Source organism: Anopheles nili, chromosome 3, assembly GCF_943737925.1.
Source record: "Anopheles nili chromosome 3, idAnoNiliSN_F5_01, whole genome shotgun sequence".
Taxonomy (NCBI): domain Eukaryota; kingdom Metazoa; phylum Arthropoda; class Insecta; order Diptera; family Culicidae; genus Anopheles; species Anopheles nili.
Window position 1 is genome coordinate 10,448,425 of NC_071292.1, and position 20,090 is coordinate 10,468,514.

The following is a 20,090-nucleotide window of genomic DNA, read 5'->3' on the forward strand; positions in this document are numbered from 1 at the left end:
CCGTTCCCCAACAGGGTGACCATTGATCGGGACCGGAACGGCTAACCGGTGAGAGGACACGGAAGGTACAGGAATTGCACGAAACCGGAGCTTAACGGCACTTGCCCGGTCGGGGTGAAGCCGGGAAAACTGATAAAACGGTGAGAGAAGGACACCAGCGAGGGTGAGCTTTGTCCTGTGGGGTGCCCTTTAGCATTAGTTGGGCCTTCGGCGTCGGCCGCGGACGACGTCGTGAATGGACGGTGCTATCCAATAAAAATTTTTGATTCATTGCGTCGCGTTTTATGACTCTCTTTCGCAGGGCAGGATTTCTCTTCGAAGGGCCGTGGTGTTAGCTTTTTGTGTTTTCCTGTCACGCTTTTTGTTTTCGCGAGCTCGTCCATTTCGGAATGGCGACTTTTCACTGTGTGTGCTGTGTGGGATTCGGATTGTCGAAGAAAGCAAAAAAGGAGAGTAAAACACATCCGAATGATGAAACGGATGGCGAAAATGGTTCAAAAAGTGACGTTTCTGTCGAGTTGCGAGCAATGAGGTCATAAACATCTGACTGCAGGATTAGCGCTCCCAAATTGGCTACTACGATTCAGTTTTGTATACGCTAGATGTGTACGAATGGATTACACGCAACGTAATAATGAAGGACAAACGGAAAGAAAAGTGCCTAAAGGATAGTGTGCTATTTGGCACGGCTACTTTCGCCAACGAACCACCAGTCCACGAAACGAATCCTCGCTGCACCAAAACAATTAACCGTTCCGCATGAATTTCGCTCTCATTTTGCAGCACATTGGCCAATTGCAACGTCCCCTCAAGGATACGCCTGAAAAGAGAGCAAAAAATATTCAGAAAAGCATGCAAATCTGAGCCTCGCCGACATGCGGTCACTTTTCTTTTTTTTTGGAATGCTTTCGAGCGCGTACCTTCAACGAAAACGACAAACTATTATTGCTACTCTTGCGATGCGACCGACCACAATTCATCCGGCGCGTTTCGAGCGCGCAAAACCGAAATAAATAAATAAAAAAGCCCGGCCTCGGGTGTCTCTCTCTCGGGGGGTAGTTTTGTTTTTGTGTTGTCGATTTTTGTTGTTGTTGTTGCTAGCCCCCCTTCTCACGGGGTTGTATCCCTTCGGTGTGTTTCGAGCGTCCCTGCGTTGCATGTTTCCGCCTCGGGGACGCTAAATCTTGAATGTTTTATATTGTTTTTTTTTGTGCTTTCCCCGTGCAACGTGGCGCCTTTTTTCCGTTATCTCATCCAGCGCCATTTTGCGCTAGTTCGCGTTTCATTTTCATCAGTTCCCGCAGTTCCCGGTTTCCCGAGGGCGGCATGGTGCGGGCCGGGCAATTATTATTAGTCCATTTTTCATGCAGTTTTTCCAATTTTCTCATGAATTTATTACAACACGAAATTGATGGTGCTCGTGGCCGGCCCTCGTTGTTGTGGGCTTGGAGGGAAAAGCGCTACGTGTCGGTTGCATGTTGCCGAGGTTTGGTTTTACTTTGTGTCCGAATGGCCGTTGTGTCCACTTCGGGTGGCGTGTTACGAGGTTTCACTAGAATTTTTCACTTTTTCACTGTCCTCTTGCAGGACCTCTGTGAATGTACGGGTGGTTTTCCGCGATCGTGCTGTTGGGTTTTTGTCTCAAAAAAAGAAGCCATTCTGGGTGCAACACTTACGCGAACGATGGAGTGTCGATGGGATCGTTTTTGTTTTTGCGCCAAGGTTGAATCGCGTTCCATATCTTTTCCTTCACACACTGCACACCCAGCAGGACATCATTGGAAGCGTTGGACGCGACGGGAAAACGATTTCTAGAAGATCATTTTATCTTCTCGGAAACGAAAGCACTCCCGGGAAGCCACGGGTTGGAAATGCGCATTGGTGGTCTTTTATTTCCCCGTTTTTCTCACTGTCTTTGTTCTTTTACGACGATCCCAGGATCTCGTTTGAATCTCGGATCTACCACACGGTTCTCGGACGTTCGCAACAGTTTAATTGGCCGTTCTTCGGTGCAAGGGAAGGTTTTTTTGAACCACGTTTTCAAACCTCACCCTTTTTGGCCCACGCCGTATTGAAACGAAAAGCCATTTTCCACTCGTTATTGTGGTGCTCGCATTGGGTGTGTGTGTGTGTGGGTGAGTTGTTGTCACCCACCCGGTAGAAGTTATTTCAAACCGATAGTTACAAGAACCACCCCCACTGTAGCAAACCTTGGCAAGCAAATGGAATGAAAATAAGGAAAAAAACAGTAGTAAATGGAAGCGCTTCGTTTTGTGCATCCACCTAAAAAAGACCACAGGGTTTACAGTCGGTTCGGTCGAATCGATAAATATGCAAAATTTACTGATTAATTCCCGCAAACGGTGCAATTTTTCCTCGGAATTGTGTGAACAAATCAAAGCGATATGTAGCCCAAAGAGTGATCATAAAACAAGATAAAACAATCTATGTAAATTGATGTAACTGAATTAAATTTTCCTTCGTTAAGCGCCGTTCTGATGAAAAAATATGAGTTAATTTTGGAATCATTATTCTCTGCAATTCCGATGAAGAAAGTATAGTTGCAAGGACAATTGCCTCGACACAGGATGGCGCTCATCGATTCGAAAGAAACATGACGTTTACAATGTTGCCGCTCAGTTGGATGCATTTTCCCTGAAAGGAAGTGCAAATACTGTCAACCACCGGAAGCACGGTCTGTGAATGCACCTGAAGGTGCATTTCGTTTTCCGACGTTCGAGCTAGCGACTGCAAGGCTTCGGTTTCGCAGCATGGCACGAGAACGCAGGTAACGCAGAACGGCACGAGAGGGAAGCAGAAATAATTGGGCCGATGCCCCCAAGGACGAAGAATGCGAAGTGGTTCCGGACGCACGATAAAACGCTCTACAGGGTGAGTTCGGTTTCGAGGGGAGTCGAACCAGCAAGAAGTCGAACCGCAACACCGAGCTGGCAGAAACACCGAAGCGCCCACAACAAGGACGATGGCTGGCCGTTTGGTCCTCACAAGACGTGGCCGGTGGGCGCTAACGAGCCCCGGCACGTGCAGACGAGAGCGAAGCGCAAAAACATTAGCAGTACATCCATTATTATCACGGCTCGGGAGACACCAATTAAAGTTAATATCGCACATAAATTAGGATATGGAGAAAACCACATTAAATAATTACAAAACATCCCGAAATTTATACGTCTTGATAACGCAATTTACAGCCTGACGCGGCAAGCAGCCAAGCCGGGCACAGGAGCAGAGAAGCAGACAGAGTTTTCAGCAGAGTTTACGGCGACTCATTCATCTCTAGGGGCCCTTGCTTTGGTTCTGGGGCTTGCTTTGCGCAAAGGAAAAGCGCCCAATTCCTATCCACCGGCGAGAGGCGAACAGCGGACGCCATGGCAACGCCCGATCGATGTAATGTAGGCGCGTGGTTCATGTAATGGCCGGTTCGCACGCCTGCTTCGATCCTGTCAGGCTGGCTGTGCCGTGGTGCACGTTATTTACCGGCGGGATACTCTCCAAACAACTCGATAAATTGTAAATGGCTTAGTTCGGAGCAAGGTGCTTGTGCTCGGACCGAAGCCATCGTAAATTGTGGATGGCCACTGGCACACGGTCTACGGGAAATAAACCCCACAGGGGGACGAAAAGGACCCAAGCTCGGTGGAAGGATAATCATGCGAATGATGATGCTTTGTGCGTATTGTTGACAAATTAACACGTACGTGGACGAAGAATCGTCTTGTTCCGAAGCGATCGTAAGCGAAAGGATTGATACTCAGTGCATTAAAAGAGACTGAAGATTATTTTTCTCATTTTTCCGCTTAACTTTTAATCATTTTTAGCTTTTTTTTTACATTGTGAAACTCCTATTCGTCGCACGCCCGATCCGGCTGCTTCTGCAACGATCACACCCATCTCGATAATCGAGACCACTTTTTTTGCGAAACGTTTTTTGCACATAAACCCCGTCGCAAGAAAAATGATACTAAAACGCGATCTAATAGCACTCTCGCAATGGATAACGTGCCGGTGCAATAGGGGCTCAGGTGAGTGCAGCAAAGAAAAAAAAACAAGGACAAAAACCCTGTCCACGAACCGATTAAAAACGTTGCAAAAAGAAAAACGATTCGGTGGGAGGATTTCCCAAAAACGGACGCGCGTACAATAAAATCAATAAAGCTCCATCAATAAACCAATTGCACACCGATCGGCGGCCAGTGCAGCAGGCGCTCGCGGCTGGATGTGCTGACGGTTTTTTGGGGGTGCATGTCGGTATAAAACCTGCCACCCGGTTCCAGAAGGTGTATCACTTCTTCGCCGAGCGGCAACGGAATTCGACACTCGACGGGCAGCATGAAGGTAAAATCGGGGAGCCATTCCCGGTGGGATTTCTTCCCATTCCCGGGGAAGGATTAAACGTGCGGCGAATAGGTTGGACTGGAAAATAACCGGAAAAACCCCTCAATCAATAGCCCCTGCTGGTGGCTAGCAAAGGCTTTTCCTTCCTTGCGAGCCTTTTCGATCACACATTTTTTCTTCACACGCTCTTTCTCTCGCTTTCTCTCGTTTCGTTCAAGTTTTTCGTGGTCGGATTTTGGCTGCTTATCGCCATCGCGACCGTCCCGGGTACGGTCGAGGGTCAGTCAAGGGTCGGCCGAGAGCTCCGGTTGCGTCCCACTACGGCGTCCTCCCACGTGGCATTCGCGTACCAGTACCGGACGGATCAGATCGCTGGCGTGCAGAAGGTGCCACTCGTACCGGTGGCAGCCTCGGTGCACCTTCGGAATCAACTGCTGCAGCAGGTTTCTGGTGGGCGGCCAGAGCATGAGCCCCACTACCCAACACGCCGACCCCAGCAAGCCGTCGACCAGCTGCATACGCGAGTCGACATAGGACAGCGTCGTCGCAGTGCTACAGTTCTGCCTGTGTTGCCCGTTCTGCCAGTTCCTCCTGGCACTATCGTTGCTCATTCGCATACCCAGGTGTACCGGAAGCATCACTGAGATAGAGCACCGGTCGCACAAATAAATAAGTCCAGCTAAAACTCACCGAAAGTGCGTTGTCTTTCATATTTGATTTTAAGCTTGGGATGGGATATTTATTTTAATCATACCTTTCCTGGGGCTTCATTTGCACCCCATTGTTGGAGGTGATTATTCAGATTTGTGCATATTTAACCCCATCAAGAGAGGTGAAGAAAAAACCAACACGCACTCGCGGTGATATAAGTTATGCTAATCGTAACAGCCATCATCAAGGCGACCCTCCAGGTGATAGCGCATTTGAATGCGTTACAATCTCGCACATGACAAATTGTTCACGGTGGCGTGAAAGTTGCGTTAAATCGCCCACTCAACCAATGTGGTGGCATTTTGGCCACACAAAAAAAGTAAATACCCCTTCAATACGCACCTCAAACAGCCCCAATTAAGCACCCGCTCAGTGGGTGGTGGTGTGATTAAATCGTGATTAGCAACTCACCCCCACCCAGCGGGGATGATTCGATCGCAACCGCCACTGGTAAAGTTAACCTTATCGGACGCTGTTTTTCTCGAGCCATCCATCCGTTACGAGCCACAGCTGAGAAGCGCTACCCGGTGGCATAGAAAATGGTGCGTATCGCAAAGAGGGGATGAAGCTTTTTGCGTAACCCATCGTTAGAGCCAACCAACAAGGTAAAATTGTCCGTGCGTGTCGAACGCGCACGTGTGATAAACTGCGCGATGTTGTCTGGCGATAAGACGCAGTGGGTTTGATTTTTTTTATTTCTACAACCGATTAAGCCAATGCGTAACAACCCGATGCAAACTATCACTCCAATTACGGTGGTTCTCGAATGGGTAGTGGTGTTGACGCGTTAAAGGTGCGTTTCGAAATTTGATAATTTTTCGGACACAATTTCATCCGAACATCTGCCCGAAATTGAACCTTCCTAGCCTTTTATAGAGGCTTTCCCAGCGCGGAAACGGTGTACAGAGATGGACAACCCGATGCTAAACCTGTGTCTCGTTGCCCTCTGCATCCAATTGGTTCAATTTGCATTGGATTGCGGATGGGGCATTGATTCCGATTCCATTGCACTCCATTAGCTGACCTCAATCGGCAACCAGGGCCCAAAGCCCTCTCGAAGCACGGTTGTGTTACGTTTCGATCCTGGATGGGATTTTCCCGACCCACACGCTCGGTTCGTTCCCATTACACAAATGCACTCGAATCACGTGCATCGGAAGCACCCTCTCTCCCACCCCCACCCGCACGCTCGCTGTCACTTTCTCCCCTCACCAGGTGCGCACGATGCAGCTCCAAACAAAACAGGCCTTTTTCGCAAAAAAAGGATAACCTTCACCGAGAGAGCTCTGGCAGAGAAATAGTAACATCAAAGCGCATTCTCAACCGAGCCGTAGTAGGCGCAGGGTTACAGGAAATAAAAAAAAACAACAACCAGCCCTCATCTCACAGCCTACTGCAGGAACCTTCACAAGCCGTGCCACAAAACCACACGGCCCACTGAAATCACAATGGGTGCAGGGATGATGCACGGTTTGCAACAGCAGCGCGGGAAGAGCTTTTCCCGTATTTTCCAACATAAACGCCACAAAAACGGAACAACATTCGGGCCTTCCGAAATACCTCCCCACCTCCGTTTCAATGGCACCCCTCCGTCTGGTCGCTGTTTCCTGACGTGGTTCTGTGCGCTCGTCAAAAACCATAAAACTCATCAATCAATCATGGTGATGGATTCGACTTTTATGCCGTCACCGGCGCTATACTGGCAACCGCCATCGGTGCTCGAATGGTGGCAATCAAATCTCTCGGTCGAATTCTTTATCTTCGAGCTCGGGCAAGAAGCGGCAAGAAGCTCATTGCTTGACGGAGCGGTTGCAAAATCGTCCGTAATGAAGATGGGCAATTTAATAACGCAAACACTGGCGCGCATCTGGTTTTGCTCATCCCTCTACGAAGCGGCTGTGTGTGTGTGTGTGGGTGTGTGGTGGAAGTTGCCTGCCCAAAGGTCCTTAGTCAGCTTTTCTACCGTGGTAGTAATAATCGGAGTAGATCCACACAAAGCGAACCCTGCAGCACTTCATTTGGATGAGCTTCGTCCTTTAAGTCCAAGCCCACTCGATGGTGGTGGTTATCCTTTCGGGGCGTCGAGGGCATGTTTGCGCAAATGTTCTCTCGTTGCGCAATATAGTTACCGATGTTAGCTCAGCAGCCTCACAGCGTAAAGCCCCGCTTACGGGCATTTGCGTCGATTTAATATTGCATGTCGTGTCGACAATGGTCCAGAAACCGACCACTGGGCTGCTTTTCAAATCCCCGCGCACAAAGGACGTACGCTCGTCCTGCGGGGCCATTGTTGGCAACCCGAGGCGGCCGTAAGCGGGTCACCATCGTTGAAACGATGGTCACGATGGTACGCACCAGAGCCACCATTGCTCATCACGCTACGAGCGTTTCTTTTATCCGTGTCCTTGTTTCTTGCCCGGCTTTCGAGCGACTTACGATCCTGACGGGGTTTGTGTGTGATTAACGTTCCGTTCCGAGATTTTGTGTGTGACGGTGTGATGAACATGGTTTGGCAGGTCAATTGAATCCCCGAGGCCGCGATGGGCGTGATAAGAAAGAACCCCTGTTACACGGTTACGCTCAATTCAAGTGCCTCGGAGAGTTCGCGAGCCTGCGGCTGTTGTTTGGAGATTGAATTTTGACACCTCGCCTAAAATAGCCTGCCGTGACGCTCTTCTGACCAGCACGTGTCGAACCATTTCGTCGATGGATGGGATATTGCAGCTCTAAAAGAAGGCATGTTTACTAAGCCACTTGCTATGGCGTAGGGCTTTTCCGTAGCAAACTGCAAGTGCAGCTGCAGCAATAGCTCTTCCGTGACGTGAAGCGCGCTGTCCGGAACGTGGAGCTACCCGGAAGATCTTCGTTCGCTTCGCTGATGTATTCTATTTTAATGAGTGTACAAACTGCGCACAAAAGCAACCGGAAGCATGGGAAATTTGAACCGTTAATTGTGACTGTTACAAGGCCATTAAAGGAATGTGGTTGATCATCAGAAGGAAGAGCTACATGCATCAACTTGACAATACTTTAGACACTAAGGTGCACTGTTAGATACGCAGTTTAATTTTTAACTGATCCTTGTCAGTGGGCACGAGCATTTTGCCAAAAGGAATCACTTCAAAACCAGCATTAATAGACGATTTCTTCCATTTTTTGTGAGGATCTGTTTCATTTGAAAAATTGTCCAGTATATGATATCTCGGATGAACTTTCCTGCATCTATTATCTGCATGGTTCCGTTATATGACATCTCTAGAGAGCCTTACCAAGAGAGACTATTTGTTGATGAACGTCATTAATAGAACAAGACGAGCGTTTACTGAGCACAATTTTCCACCAACGAGTGCACCGGTTTGATACAGATCGGTAGAGAAAATTAAAAACAAGTCCATTAGATCCATTTTCCCTAGCTCAACGCCACAACGACACCGTGTTTCGCGTGGAAAAGCACCAAGAAACGAAAGAAAAAAAAACGAACCGTACACTTCTAACAGAATCTCCACAAATTGAATCTCTTTGCTCGGATTTGCGTCCAGTTGGTACGGGTTTGCCGAGTCGCCACCTCCATCCGGACACAAACCGTGGCCGTATCCTTCACCTCCCATTGCTCCACCATTACGGTTTCCGGTCACAGGTTTCTGTGCCTCCGGTGGCGACGATACCCACATCCCTGTGCGAACGACAGCAATTCTTTGTAGCGCTTCGAAAAGCATCACCATCACCCCGAAGCGAATCATAAACTCATCATAGGTCCATGTTTATAGATACCATGTGTAGATTGCATGATCCTGGGCAGCCCCGAGGGGGTAGCGGGAGAAGGACAAAAAGGACGCGGCGTAACGAGCCGTCCTTCGATCCCGTAAAACGATCCCGATATGTCGGACATCGCTCGGCACTCTCGGGTTGCGCCCCGCACTAAGCGATAATATCGTCAACAAACGGTTACTAGATTTGTGCCCAGGGATGCCGTTCCCGGATGCTGCTGGTCCGTGCTTTTGCGCTTCGGTTCCTTCGGTGCACTTTGTCGTGGTTTCTTTCTTTCTCTCTCTCTGTCTCACTCCCTTAGTTGGGCTCGCTTTTGTTTCGTCCGCCGCTCACTTTATTTGCTGGCTCCCGCCGTTACGAGGGCTGGCCGGCGGGAATCGCTTTCTTTATGCCGACGGTGGGAGTTGGTCCCGTTTTTGCTATGGTTTCATCTTCAAATTGCATGTACGTTACGAGTGGCGCTCAATTCACTCCCACCCACTGGGGTGGGGCGGATGCACTTTACCTAATGCGAAAAAGGGCTGCGTGCTGCACGTGCAGCAAGGCGGTCATGGTGGGCCGGCCGTTACTGCAGCAAATCATAACAGTTTAGACAGGCCATCGGCAGGATTTGGTGTCCATTGTGTACGCCTCCACACGCCGGTTGGAGTCGGTTTGTTCTGATGGTGAGGGTTTATGCTCCGTTCAGCTCACTGCCCTCGATTCGCCCTTTTGAGGGGTTGGTCCTTCTCCCCGGAACCGATAGATTGCTTCGGCAGTGGGCAAACGAAACCGCACAATGAACGCTCCTAGCTAAAATGGGAACAAAAAAGGGTGCTGATGGAGGCTGTGTGGAGTGTCCGACCGGAAGCAGGAAATATGAACCGCAGTCCGGTGTCCCGAAAGCGATCCTGGGGCGACCATCGATGGGTCCAATTTATACGGCGTCTGTTGGGTTTGTTCTCGTAACTGGTGCCTTTCGCCGGTTCACACAATGGCCAGTGGGATCAGTGTGGGGAAAATTTTAATTTCATACCAAATTAGTGGGAAGTCGACCGCATCTATGTTCATGTGTGGTTCACCAACGGTTGAAGAGGAAACGAAGCCTAAAAGATGAGGTTTGATGAGAAGTAGCCGACGTTGTGTGTTTGGACAGTTTGTAATAAAGAATTTGCTTGAACGCTATTGAAACAGCCCATGGCCTCCGGTTGTGTTGGAAAGAAAAGATATGAGAGAGCTTATCTGATCACATGAACCTAAAGAAACTGGAAATAGATGGGGCTCGTTTTATTCAACTTATCACGAACGATATCGCTGCTTATACAACATAACGCCTTCTTGCACCACTTTGATCTTTGCTCTGTTTGAATACAATAAATTAATCTCTAACACTGTGACTCTGGCTATTTCCGTTTGACAAAGACACAACCTTATACTGCATCTTTGCTGCATGACACTGAACTAATGGGCGGATACGATCTTCTCTGCGAAATGGAGGCTTATTAACGGACTTTCGTTTCGGCAACTCGCCAATTCGTTTTCCACAGTTTCGTCGACTCTCGGTTTCGGTTTCACCTTCAAAAACGTGATGAAGCAGCGATGAGATAACAAACCTCGTGACGAATCAACACAAAGCTAATAAGTACCACTTCGCAAGTGGGCGATTAATTTGCATGGATTATTGTCGATTCCTATGCTTAACTTAACGCGGAGGTTTTTTTTGCGTTTGAAAGAAACTCCGAATTTGTTGAATGGAAGAGAAGGAAAAACACTCTCACACTCGAGCTGGAAACCGCTTCACCGGACCACATGAACCGAACGAACGTGTATAAGCATAATGGCCGTAAAAGGATTGACGGTTTGTGCGGCCACAAACGAGCTTTTGTGTTACGTGAAGCACCACGCGAAGAAGACGAAAGCCATCAAAGCCACCACTGGTTTACGTTTTGTACGTTTCGCTGAGCCATTCGTGTCCACCGCGGAACCAAGCGGATACGCACGATTACCTAAGGCCCGTGTTTTTTTCCCCGAAATTTGGCAAACAACTCTTGCAGCAGTTCATTGACGCTGCTCAAAATCCACTCGGTTCGGTGACGATGTCTACTAACGTATACACTCACTTTCACACCAGCCAGTGACAGGTAGGGGCATGTCATCTGTCACCATCACGTCACGGCTGTCACGCTGGCAGTTAGTAGCGCGTTCTCGATTTGATCAGCACCTTGAACGGGCGGTACTTCTCCACGAACACGGTCCGGTGTACGAACACCGGGTACGGACGGTCAACGTTGAAGACGACTGGTTTCGGGACGTGTATAACTTCCTTCTCGTGTACCCGCACCGGAACGGGAACCTCGTATGGTCGATCGACAGGAACTTCCACCTTTTTCTCCACGTACACAGGGACCTTTTTCTCGATGAACACCGGGATCTTCTTTTCCACGTGCACCGGGTAAGGGACAGCGATCGTCACCGGTGGAACCACACCACCATCGTGGTTAAACCGTTTTCCCTGCTCCTGCTTCTGTTGGAAATTGATCAGCTGTGAAATGAGACCGCTGTGGCCATTATCGACTTCCTCCTCGTCGTCATCGTTGTCGACTTCGTGATCTTCGCTTAAAATATGTCCTCTCACTCCATTCGATGAGTGATGATCGTGCTCCTCGAATTCAATTTCCACTGATTCGTCATCGTCGTGATCGCCAACCGTGTCCACTCCGTGCTTGTATTCCCCATCATCCGTGTCCTCCACCTCGTAGTAGCTCTCCTCAGAATCCGAACTAGCCTTCCGCCAGGGACTAGCACCTTGAACAGGCACCGATTGCCATCCAGCGATCAACACCGCCAATATCAGTAGTTCCCGTGCGACAAACCTCCATCGTCGGTGTGACGTTCCACCAAAGGCCAACAGCGAAGATCCGAGGGACGCTACCAGCAACGTGCAGCAGATCTGCCCCCCGGAAATGACAAAAAAAAACAGAGTAAAAATGCTCACCAAAATACCCAAACTACCAACGAGCGTGTACTTACGTCCATGTTCGACTTTGGGGCTCAAATTCAACGCACGAAGAACGTCCAACCCCCGGAACCGGCCACACAGCACTGACCGGACCCGACCATCTCGGTGGGTACTTTTATAACTTCTCCCAAAAAAAAGGCAACCCACCACCCCGTGATCCGGTTCCGGACAATGAAAAGAAGATACGATTACACGCCTCCAGCGTCAGGTCAGCATCATCATCTTCCGACCGAGTGGTGGGGATCCTCAGGCTCAGAGTCTGACGCATCTATTTGCATCTCCATCAGCTCATACACCACGCTGAACTTTCTCATCGCAGGAGGGCCAAACATGTGGCCGCGATCGCGCGCAATGTTGGCGCGCATTCAGTGGTGTTACAATGTTACATCACTGCATCTCTCGGCGGCCACGGCGGGTCAGCTGGGCATCTTCACATCGCTTGCGCATCTCTACCATCGGTCGATTATTTGGGCAGAAGGTTACGACGATTGCTCCGAGGCACGCCACACAATTATGATGTTGAATTATTCACGCCCTGGCATCGCTTTTCCGCAGCACGCTTCCCGCTGGTCGGCACATTTTAATGACGCGTGAAAGGGAAAAGGAAAACAATCGAACGGTGGTCGGTAACGGTGTGCCATAAGGGCCCCTTTTTCTCATTGGTTTGACGAATCTTTGGTGGGCTTTGCGCGCTCAAGACGTGCGTTATCTGGTGCGCTGCTTCAAGTTGCTTCTTGCACGCTTGTTGACACATTTTATAACCTACAAAATGAAAACACTTTCCACAAAAACCGAACAACACGAAGCTCAGCTTCCGATGGGTGCTGCACTTGCAACAAAACCCAGCGGAAGCATGTTTCTCCGAACGAAGAGCGTACATCTCATTGAAAATTTCGCTTGATTACACATTCGTGTAATGAATTCCTGAGCCCGAGTGCGAGGGCTTAAATGGTACAGATCGTCCATCGTCGGCAGCAAACAAACGGACACACGTTTCAGCGGATTCAATGATGCATTTCCACGTTTGCCCTCGGTTGAAGCGAGGCGTTCCAATTTTCAACCTCCCTCGGTGGGCAGGGTTGTACATAAAAATAATTTGCCATCAATCAGCCTTCGACCACCGAAATGATGCCCCGGGCTCGAAGTAGCTGCCCGAGCTGCTTAGGTTCCGATATCAAATGCAATCACGCGCACACGGCCGTTTGATAATCCGATAATTTATTTCTCCATTCCATCGCGCTCCCGCGAACCTGAACGCTACACCCCGTCCGGGTAGGGTGGAATTATTGGAAATATTGTTTTCCACTGCCGGTGCATCTCTCGGTGACCCTCGGCAGCGATTGAAATGAGAGTGATTTTATGAATGCATTTGTAATTAAAAGTATGTGTGTGTGTGTTTGAGTCAGCTCGGCCAGCCCCGGGAGTGCTTTTCCCGGGTGTAGCGGTAGCTGGAAAAAGTCCTCGGTGCGGACGAATTCGGTAGCAGCTGTACGCCCACGGGGTTTCAGCAGCAGCTGCCCAGCGCTATTCGATCCGGCCCGGGGGGAACTACGAACCAGCAAAAAGGACGCCAATTAGGTGCGCCTGGAGCGTGGATGGAAATGCAGGACACATTTTAATCAAATGTGACTACACACAGCCCAGCCAGGCGTTCGATTGGCAACCGAACCGGACGCCGGTAGCCAACCGGACGGTGGTTTAATTAGAGACTGAAGGCGTTAATTTCTTGCCCCCAATTCAGTGGGCAGGATGATGATGATGTTTTTTTTCTCTCTGTTGCTTACCATCCATCTGATTTTCCCGGCCAGCTTTGATCGATTGAAGGGAGCTATTTTGCGATAGAAGCGGATTAATTTGGGTGCTGATTTATTGGCATTTTCCCTGCGAAGTAAAATTGTTGAAACGACTTTCGGGAAGCGAATTGGATGACTCTACCACTAGTCAGGAGTGATTTGTGGAGCATGAGTTTGAAACAGTTTAGCGATACTTTTACACGTTATTGAAGAGTTTTTGCGTGGCCAGATGTGACAGGAGCTGAGTACAATTTACGGACGTCATTTTAACTCCAATACCCATCAAACGTCCTGACGATTTGTCCGCAATCGCGCGGGAGTGCTTATAAGATTGCATTACGACCAACCAAGCACTCCTATGCCATCCGATAGCTTCACCGATTTCCGACAGCTAGCAAACGTGTGTCATGGATGTGTCGCATAAGGATGGCTTCCAAAAAGTTGACAACTTCGATCCGTTGGTCGAATTGAATTTCGCTTGCCATCGATGCCGCGGAACATGACACTCGAGACACTAAGCTACATTGTTTCGCTCGCGCGTTGGAAGGATTTTAAGAAACTCAACTCGCCGGGTCCTTTTTCGGACGGTTCTTTCCCAGGAAAAAAAAACATCCACATCGGACGGATCTGTAAGTGCATCGTCCGGGAATGCCATCAGATGCAGGACAAGTGCCGTAAGAGTATCGCAAACAGCTCGTGAGACGGTTTCCGTCCTAGCGTCCGGCTTCCGGAATGAGACGAAGCAGACGGATATTTGCCATCGGCTTTGTCATTTTCAGGATGTTGGTGCCACCGCACGGAAGCCGACAAGTAACGCGAACAGCCCGATAAATAAATTATCATCAGGTGTTCCCTTACATCCGTGTTGGATAGAGAAAGTGCATTTAATCGGTGCAGGGAAGAAAACAATGACCAAACGGCTCCTGTTCGGTCCAGGGTCGATCGATTCGGAAGATGGAAAACCCGGCAGCCAAAAAGAGCCAAAAAAAGGGTGAAGCAAACTGCCGCTCCAAACGCTATTCCCATAGAGTGCTGTCCGCTCGGAGAAGTACATCGAAGCTGCAGAGGAGGAAAATGAGCAACCCGAACCCGCAACCGGGAGCTTTGGAATGAAATGGGATAAGTGTTCGGACAAAACTGTGAAATGTTCGTCTCCCGGAAAGCTTCCCGGAAAGTTCCACCCGCTTGCATTGTGCCGAATGTAGGTGGACGGGAAAACAAGAAGCTTAAGGTCGCGCCGGTCGCCGGATCCGCGTCGAGTCCTGCCGTCATTTCCTTCCATCCAACGTGACAGACGTGCGCGCGCGCGCGCCTGAATGCAGGCAATTGCAAGCATCTCCCGCGGGCTCAACCGGACGTCCTGCCACAGGATACGGGCCCACCAGTTCCCGGGGAAACTAATTCTTCGATGGTATTATTTCAATCAACCGGAACGAGGCGCATGTTTTATGGCACGGGACCACTTCCCGGAGCGAGCTGTCTCATGTCCGGGGCGATTTTTTTTTGCTCCATCCGCATGCAACCGGATAACGAGTTACGAGTCCGAGCTCTTGTGTGTGCTATTGTGTCTTTCAGGTTCATTCTCTTCTGGCTCTTGGGCAGCAGCCTTCGGTAGAGGTCTCTGCCTCTGACCCATCCTTCACTATCTCCACATCCACACGTGTACCGGTTGGACACGTGGCCCGTTCATTTTCCGACGGCTGGAGGTTTTTCCGTTTTTCTCAACTCGTCCTCGTATACACGATCGCATGCTTGAGTGGATGGTTTATTTTATTTCTGTTTTCAATCTGATCGTCACTTCTTCGTTTTCGTGTTGTTTCTTTGCTTTGTTTTGTCTCGTTCTCTCTCGTTCTCTCTCCTTCTCTCTCTCTCTCCTATGTCACGATTCATCCAGCCCCAAGGCTGCAAGTCCTTTGCTGGACGGTTTGGCGAATCGGGAATATGAAATGCGCTGCTTGAACCTTTACCGGGCTTGCCTGGCCGTCGCCGGATTTTAGTGACAGACAAACGAGCCGGTGCCATCAGCTAGGATGCCATAAATTCCCCCCCCCCCCCTCCCCACTCTATTTCCCCTTCTCAGTTTCCCCTTTCCCGATCCCCGATGCAAGCGATCTCGCTGCTTTTTTTTCGTGCGCTCCTTCTTTCAAACGCGCCCTTTGGTGGCGTTTCCCTTGCGTCTCGTGAATTGCTGCAGTTATGCCCGGTGAGGTGCGCTTATTGAGTTTGTGCCGGGTTTATGCTACCCCTCTCCGCTTCTCCCCCACACCCCACAGGTGGGTGGGGCCTTTCCGTCGTCCCGGACGTTCCCCGTCGCGACAGCCAATATTATTATTTATGGAGCTGAGCTGCGCTCGAGTGTCTCGTGTGCATATTTCAGCTGCATTTGTCTCGGGTCTGTGTGGTTCACCTGGCGCAAACGGGATGTCATAGTGCCACGGGGCACCGGGTCCGTGTGTCGAAATGCATCCTTTCCCACGTTTTCCCGCACGGACCCGGTGACTCCCAGCGCCAGATGCCCGGTAATGGTTTCGCTTATGGAAGTGGCCAGATAATGTTTACGGATAAATTACCGACCGTTAAGCGGGGCGAGCGAGAATGGGTACAATTCAATAAACGGCTGCAATAACTCGGTTTGGTGGTGGCCGAAGTGGTGCTCAGAACCGTCTGGAAGTGGATTCTTTTCCCGCGCCCCAAAAAGGACCACGCGCATGGACCGCGTTTTGCATACACCATAAATGTGGCACGGAACGGTTGAATCGACTGTTTAATAGTAATAAAATTGAGCGCTGCTGGCTCGTACCGCTCAACGGCCGGTATAAACGTCTCCAACGGGTGCTGAATTTAATTCGATATGCATAAATCCAGAGGGGTGCTGTCGAAGTTCGTTTGCGCGAACGATCTCCCGGGGGCGATTGGGATCCATCCAGCGATGGTTTCTCAGATGCACGTTTTCTGCCGCCCTTAGAACGCCATTACGAGCCGCTTCTACGTGCCTATGGGCACGGATTCGTCGATAGGATTTTTGAGTTACATCAATTCGCGCTCATTCGCGAGATCCCACCACGATAGCCCGTTTTTCCGCACAACCAAACAGGGCGTCAGTTCATTTTTCATCGACCTTATCTAATTGTTCCGCCATTTCGGGAACCCTAAACCAACCGTGGGTATCGCAACTCATCTACCGAGCGCTCGGAAGGTGCAACCAGCGTAAACACCACCACGTACCATGCTACGGGCACGTTTTTCACGTCGCGCGTTGAGAAAGCTGAACGAAAAGCCCTCAACCGATGACGACAGCCACACGACGCGCCCGCCCAAAACACGTAAAAGCCTGGCATGTAAAGATGGCCGCCCGGCAACGGCTTGCGAATGAGGCATTAGCATATCGGGGCATCAGATAAAACTTTGAAATAGTGCTTTCGATCCCTTTCCGCAGCTCGTTATTTTAATTCAACGTTTCGAAATTAGAAATAAGCTCATTTTCCTCACCGAGCACCGATCGGCTAAGGATAACGGCTCGACTCACGAGCACATTCCGGAGACGCTCCATCGATGTAAGTGCGGGCCCATTATTCCTGCCGAGCTTCCGATCGGTGGCACACGAAAGTGCACGGAACCGGGACACGGAACAGGACATGGCCGGCCGGGTGGGTTTGTGGATTATTAATTTCCATTGTGTGCGCGCCGTACAATGAGCAGGTCCTTCGCGAAGGAACCAGCAGGTTGTGCCCTTTCGCCGCAAAAACAATGGCGCGTTCGATCGGGCCGAGCCCAGGACTGGGTCAAAGTGGATTTGATTAGGACGTCGTGGGCCACCTTTCTCCTTGGACCTTGGCTTGTTTGGGATGGGGTAACGTCGAGTTGGCGAGCAAGGACATACTCGACTAGCCACGGGCGAACTATCTTCGGTTCGCTGGTCCGTCCGTGGCTTTCGTACGCATCCGCAAAGGACACCCGGGCACCGACACCGGTGGAGTGGTCCTTCAAGAAAGCGCTCCCACCCCAGTGGAAGGAGCAGTTGGAAACAATGACTTCATTGAATGCGGTGCGGCCAAAGGGGACCTGGTTCGAATGATTTTCCGTAGTTTTCCACCGTCCACCGCATGCCAGAGCGGAAGCGACCGCCGGTGCAAACATGGCAGGCATTCCAATTAAGGCGTAATGAATTAGGGCCGCACGTTCCAGGACGTTCGGGCCGCGACTGCCTTGAAGGTTTCGCTCGCTGGTCGAGATCCTGATAGCGGTGAACCATTTATCGATGATATATCTTTACGGTTTGTTTACCGTCGCTGCGAATATCGGGCTGTGTGTGTGCGCGCGCGCGCGCGTGTTCGGGCATCGATGACAAAGAAGTGTACGTGCACGAACTGGGCTTGTACGTGGCCGGCAGGACCTGCCAGGACTCTGGTACGACCTCCCACGCAGGACACGTGCAAAGGAACGCGGGAGATGATCCAGGGCTGGTGGAGCGGGAGCAATAAATTTTCTGTGCAGCGAATTAATCGCTGCATTTCGTGGCGCCCGGGAGCGATAAGCTCCTGTGAGCGCGATTGAAGTCCACCCTCCGGGGTTCGTCCGTTGTCCGCACGCCCGATGTGTTGTCTTTCGCCTTGGCGGGAGCGAATTGTGCCGATGGAATTGTAAATTACGAATTAATGAAGCATATTTCGGATCAGCAGATACGGCTGAATGCGGTGCATATTTTATGGCGGGATGGTTGTAATAAGTCGATCGGCTTGCTTCGGGTTTGGTAGGCGAGCGAATTAAAGCGAGATTGACTTTCAGTCTCGCGACAATCAGCGCTCGCTTCGGGTGAATATTGGAAGCCCCTAATTGGGAGCGGGAGTTCTATCAATATGGATGAATAGTTCATAAATAGGTCTTACAATGGAGCTTTTGCTTGTTCATTTTATGGCGATTCAATGGAAAAGTGGAAGCATGTTGAACCCAAATTCACACTTTAATGTACTGCATTACAATAAGCTCATTATTATCCTGTTAATATTTGGGTAATCATTCTGAAGCTCACGTCTGTCATGTAGACGACAAAGCAAGCCATTTGTTTGGCTGTTAGTATATCATGTCAAAGTATCACGCAACTGTCAGCTCGTCTCTGACAGCTAGTATCAATTTCTAACGGACAACGCATGTTACATGCTTTCCTTTACACGGCTGTTGAATTTTATTTGCATGTCAAACCATATGGGCCTGCTCTGCCCTGCCATCCGCTGGAACTGCACATTTTCCACATGCCATAACGATCCCCGAAACATTATTTTACTAATTACGAAACGAAATGCATGTTTAGTGGATCCCTCCAACCCACCGTTTGCTGCTCAAGCCCTTTAACAAGTACCGCCCACGGACTTCCGAACCCTAATGAGCTCCAGCTCGGGCGGCGGAGGGCGTGATTCCAAGTAAACAATCGCACCAGCAGTTCCAACTTGCTCGCCATGTTTCCGACACGCATCGGAGTGGTGGAGCTATAAATGTACCGGTTGGGCGGTAATCCCAAAGCATTCCAGTGCGAACCATCGGAACTGTTTGGTGCAACAACATGCAAGTAAGTAGCCCCGGTTGGTGTGATGAGCTCTCCAAAATGACCCACACGTCACGATTTCAGCGCGTTGTGTTAGTTCTCCTGCTGGTGGCGGTTCATCACCCATCTTCATCAGCCGAAATAGCCTCACAAAGGGCGCCATCAACGGCGAGACGTCTCATCCCACTTGGCACAACCCAACACGTCGTATCGGCGCACACTTTCGACACGCAAAACCCGGAACCATGGGGCAATAAGCAGTTCAAGGAGGTCACCATCACGAAGAACGTCCCCGTACCGTATCCTGTGAAGGTGGAGCGACACGTGGCCGTGCCTGTGAAGATCCCAGTTCCAATCGCCATCCACAACAAGATCCCGATCGTGGTCGAGCGCAAGATCCCAGTGTACGTGGAGAAACCTATCCCGGTGCAGGTGGATCGTCCCGTTCCCTACGCGCTGCCAGTTGAGATTCCCATCTTCCATAAAGTTGCCGTTGAGGTACCGAAGCCCTACCCTGTGCACGTGCCCAAACCGTACCCGGTGTACATCAAGAAGCCGATCTTTGTGAAGCAGAAGGTGCATCAGCAGCCTGAAGAGTATCATCAGCAGAAAGGTGCCGCGGGCAAGCGCACGAAGAAAAGCCCACCCGTGGTTGTGTTCAAGTCGACGAAAGTGTAAGTGGTGTCGATGAACCGGTTCAGTGAACCGGTTCGACCTTCCCTTAGCGTCCATGTTGGATCGCGTTTGTTATTTCTAACGCTGCGTCGTCAAATAAAAGCACAGTGACGGTTTTACGTGACAAGCGGCTGTGAGTTGCTATTGTGGTGTGCATGTTTGTCGGTGTGCACTCGAGCGGTTGAGTGTGGGTGGGTGTTGTTGCACCGGTTGGGTGGCAAGTAAAAATGGCAACTATGTGGCGGTCTGG

The 20,090-nt window shown here is 50.2% G+C and overlaps 3 protein-coding genes across 3 annotated transcripts; 2 read left to right on the top strand and 1 right to left on the bottom strand.

The window, feature by feature from the left end:
• Positions 1-2,832: 2,832 nt before the first annotated feature.
• LOC128722658 (uncharacterized) lies at positions 2,833-5,000 on the top strand. Its single transcript, XM_053816335.1, has 2 exons — positions 2,833-2,892; positions 4,575-5,000. Exons 1-2 carry the CDS (start codon positions 2,833-2,835, stop codon positions 4,998-5,000), a joined length of 486 nt encoding a protein of 161 aa, XP_053672310.1.
• Positions 5,001-11,005: 6,005 nt separating this feature from the next.
• LOC128722660 (uncharacterized) lies at positions 11,006-11,850 on the bottom strand. Its single transcript, XM_053816337.1, has 2 exons — positions 11,845-11,850; positions 11,006-11,764 (listed from the first exon to the last, which is right to left on the bottom strand). Exons 1-2 carry the CDS (start codon positions 11,848-11,850, stop codon positions 11,006-11,008), a joined length of 765 nt encoding a protein of 254 aa, XP_053672312.1.
• A 7,333-nt stretch (positions 11,851-19,183) lies between these two features.
• On the top strand, positions 19,184-19,843 carry LOC128722670 (MAGE-like protein 2). Its single transcript, XM_053816347.1, has 2 exons — positions 19,184-19,189; positions 19,250-19,843. The coding sequence occupies exons 1-2, from the start codon at positions 19,184-19,186 to the stop codon at positions 19,841-19,843; spliced, it is 600 nt and encodes a 199-aa protein (XP_053672322.1).
• The last annotated feature ends 247 nt before the right edge of the window (positions 19,844-20,090 follow it).

Excerpts from the sequence above, each read along its gene's own strand:
- LOC128722658 (XM_053816335.1), top strand. The coding sequence starts at position 2,833 with ATGCCCCCAAGGACGAAGAATGCGAAGTGGTTCCGGACGCACGATAAA. Across the intron at positions 2,893-4,574 it reads ACGATAAAACGCTCTACAGG|TTTTTCGTGGTCGGATTTTG; the intron begins GTGAGTTCGGTT and ends GTTTCGTTCAAG.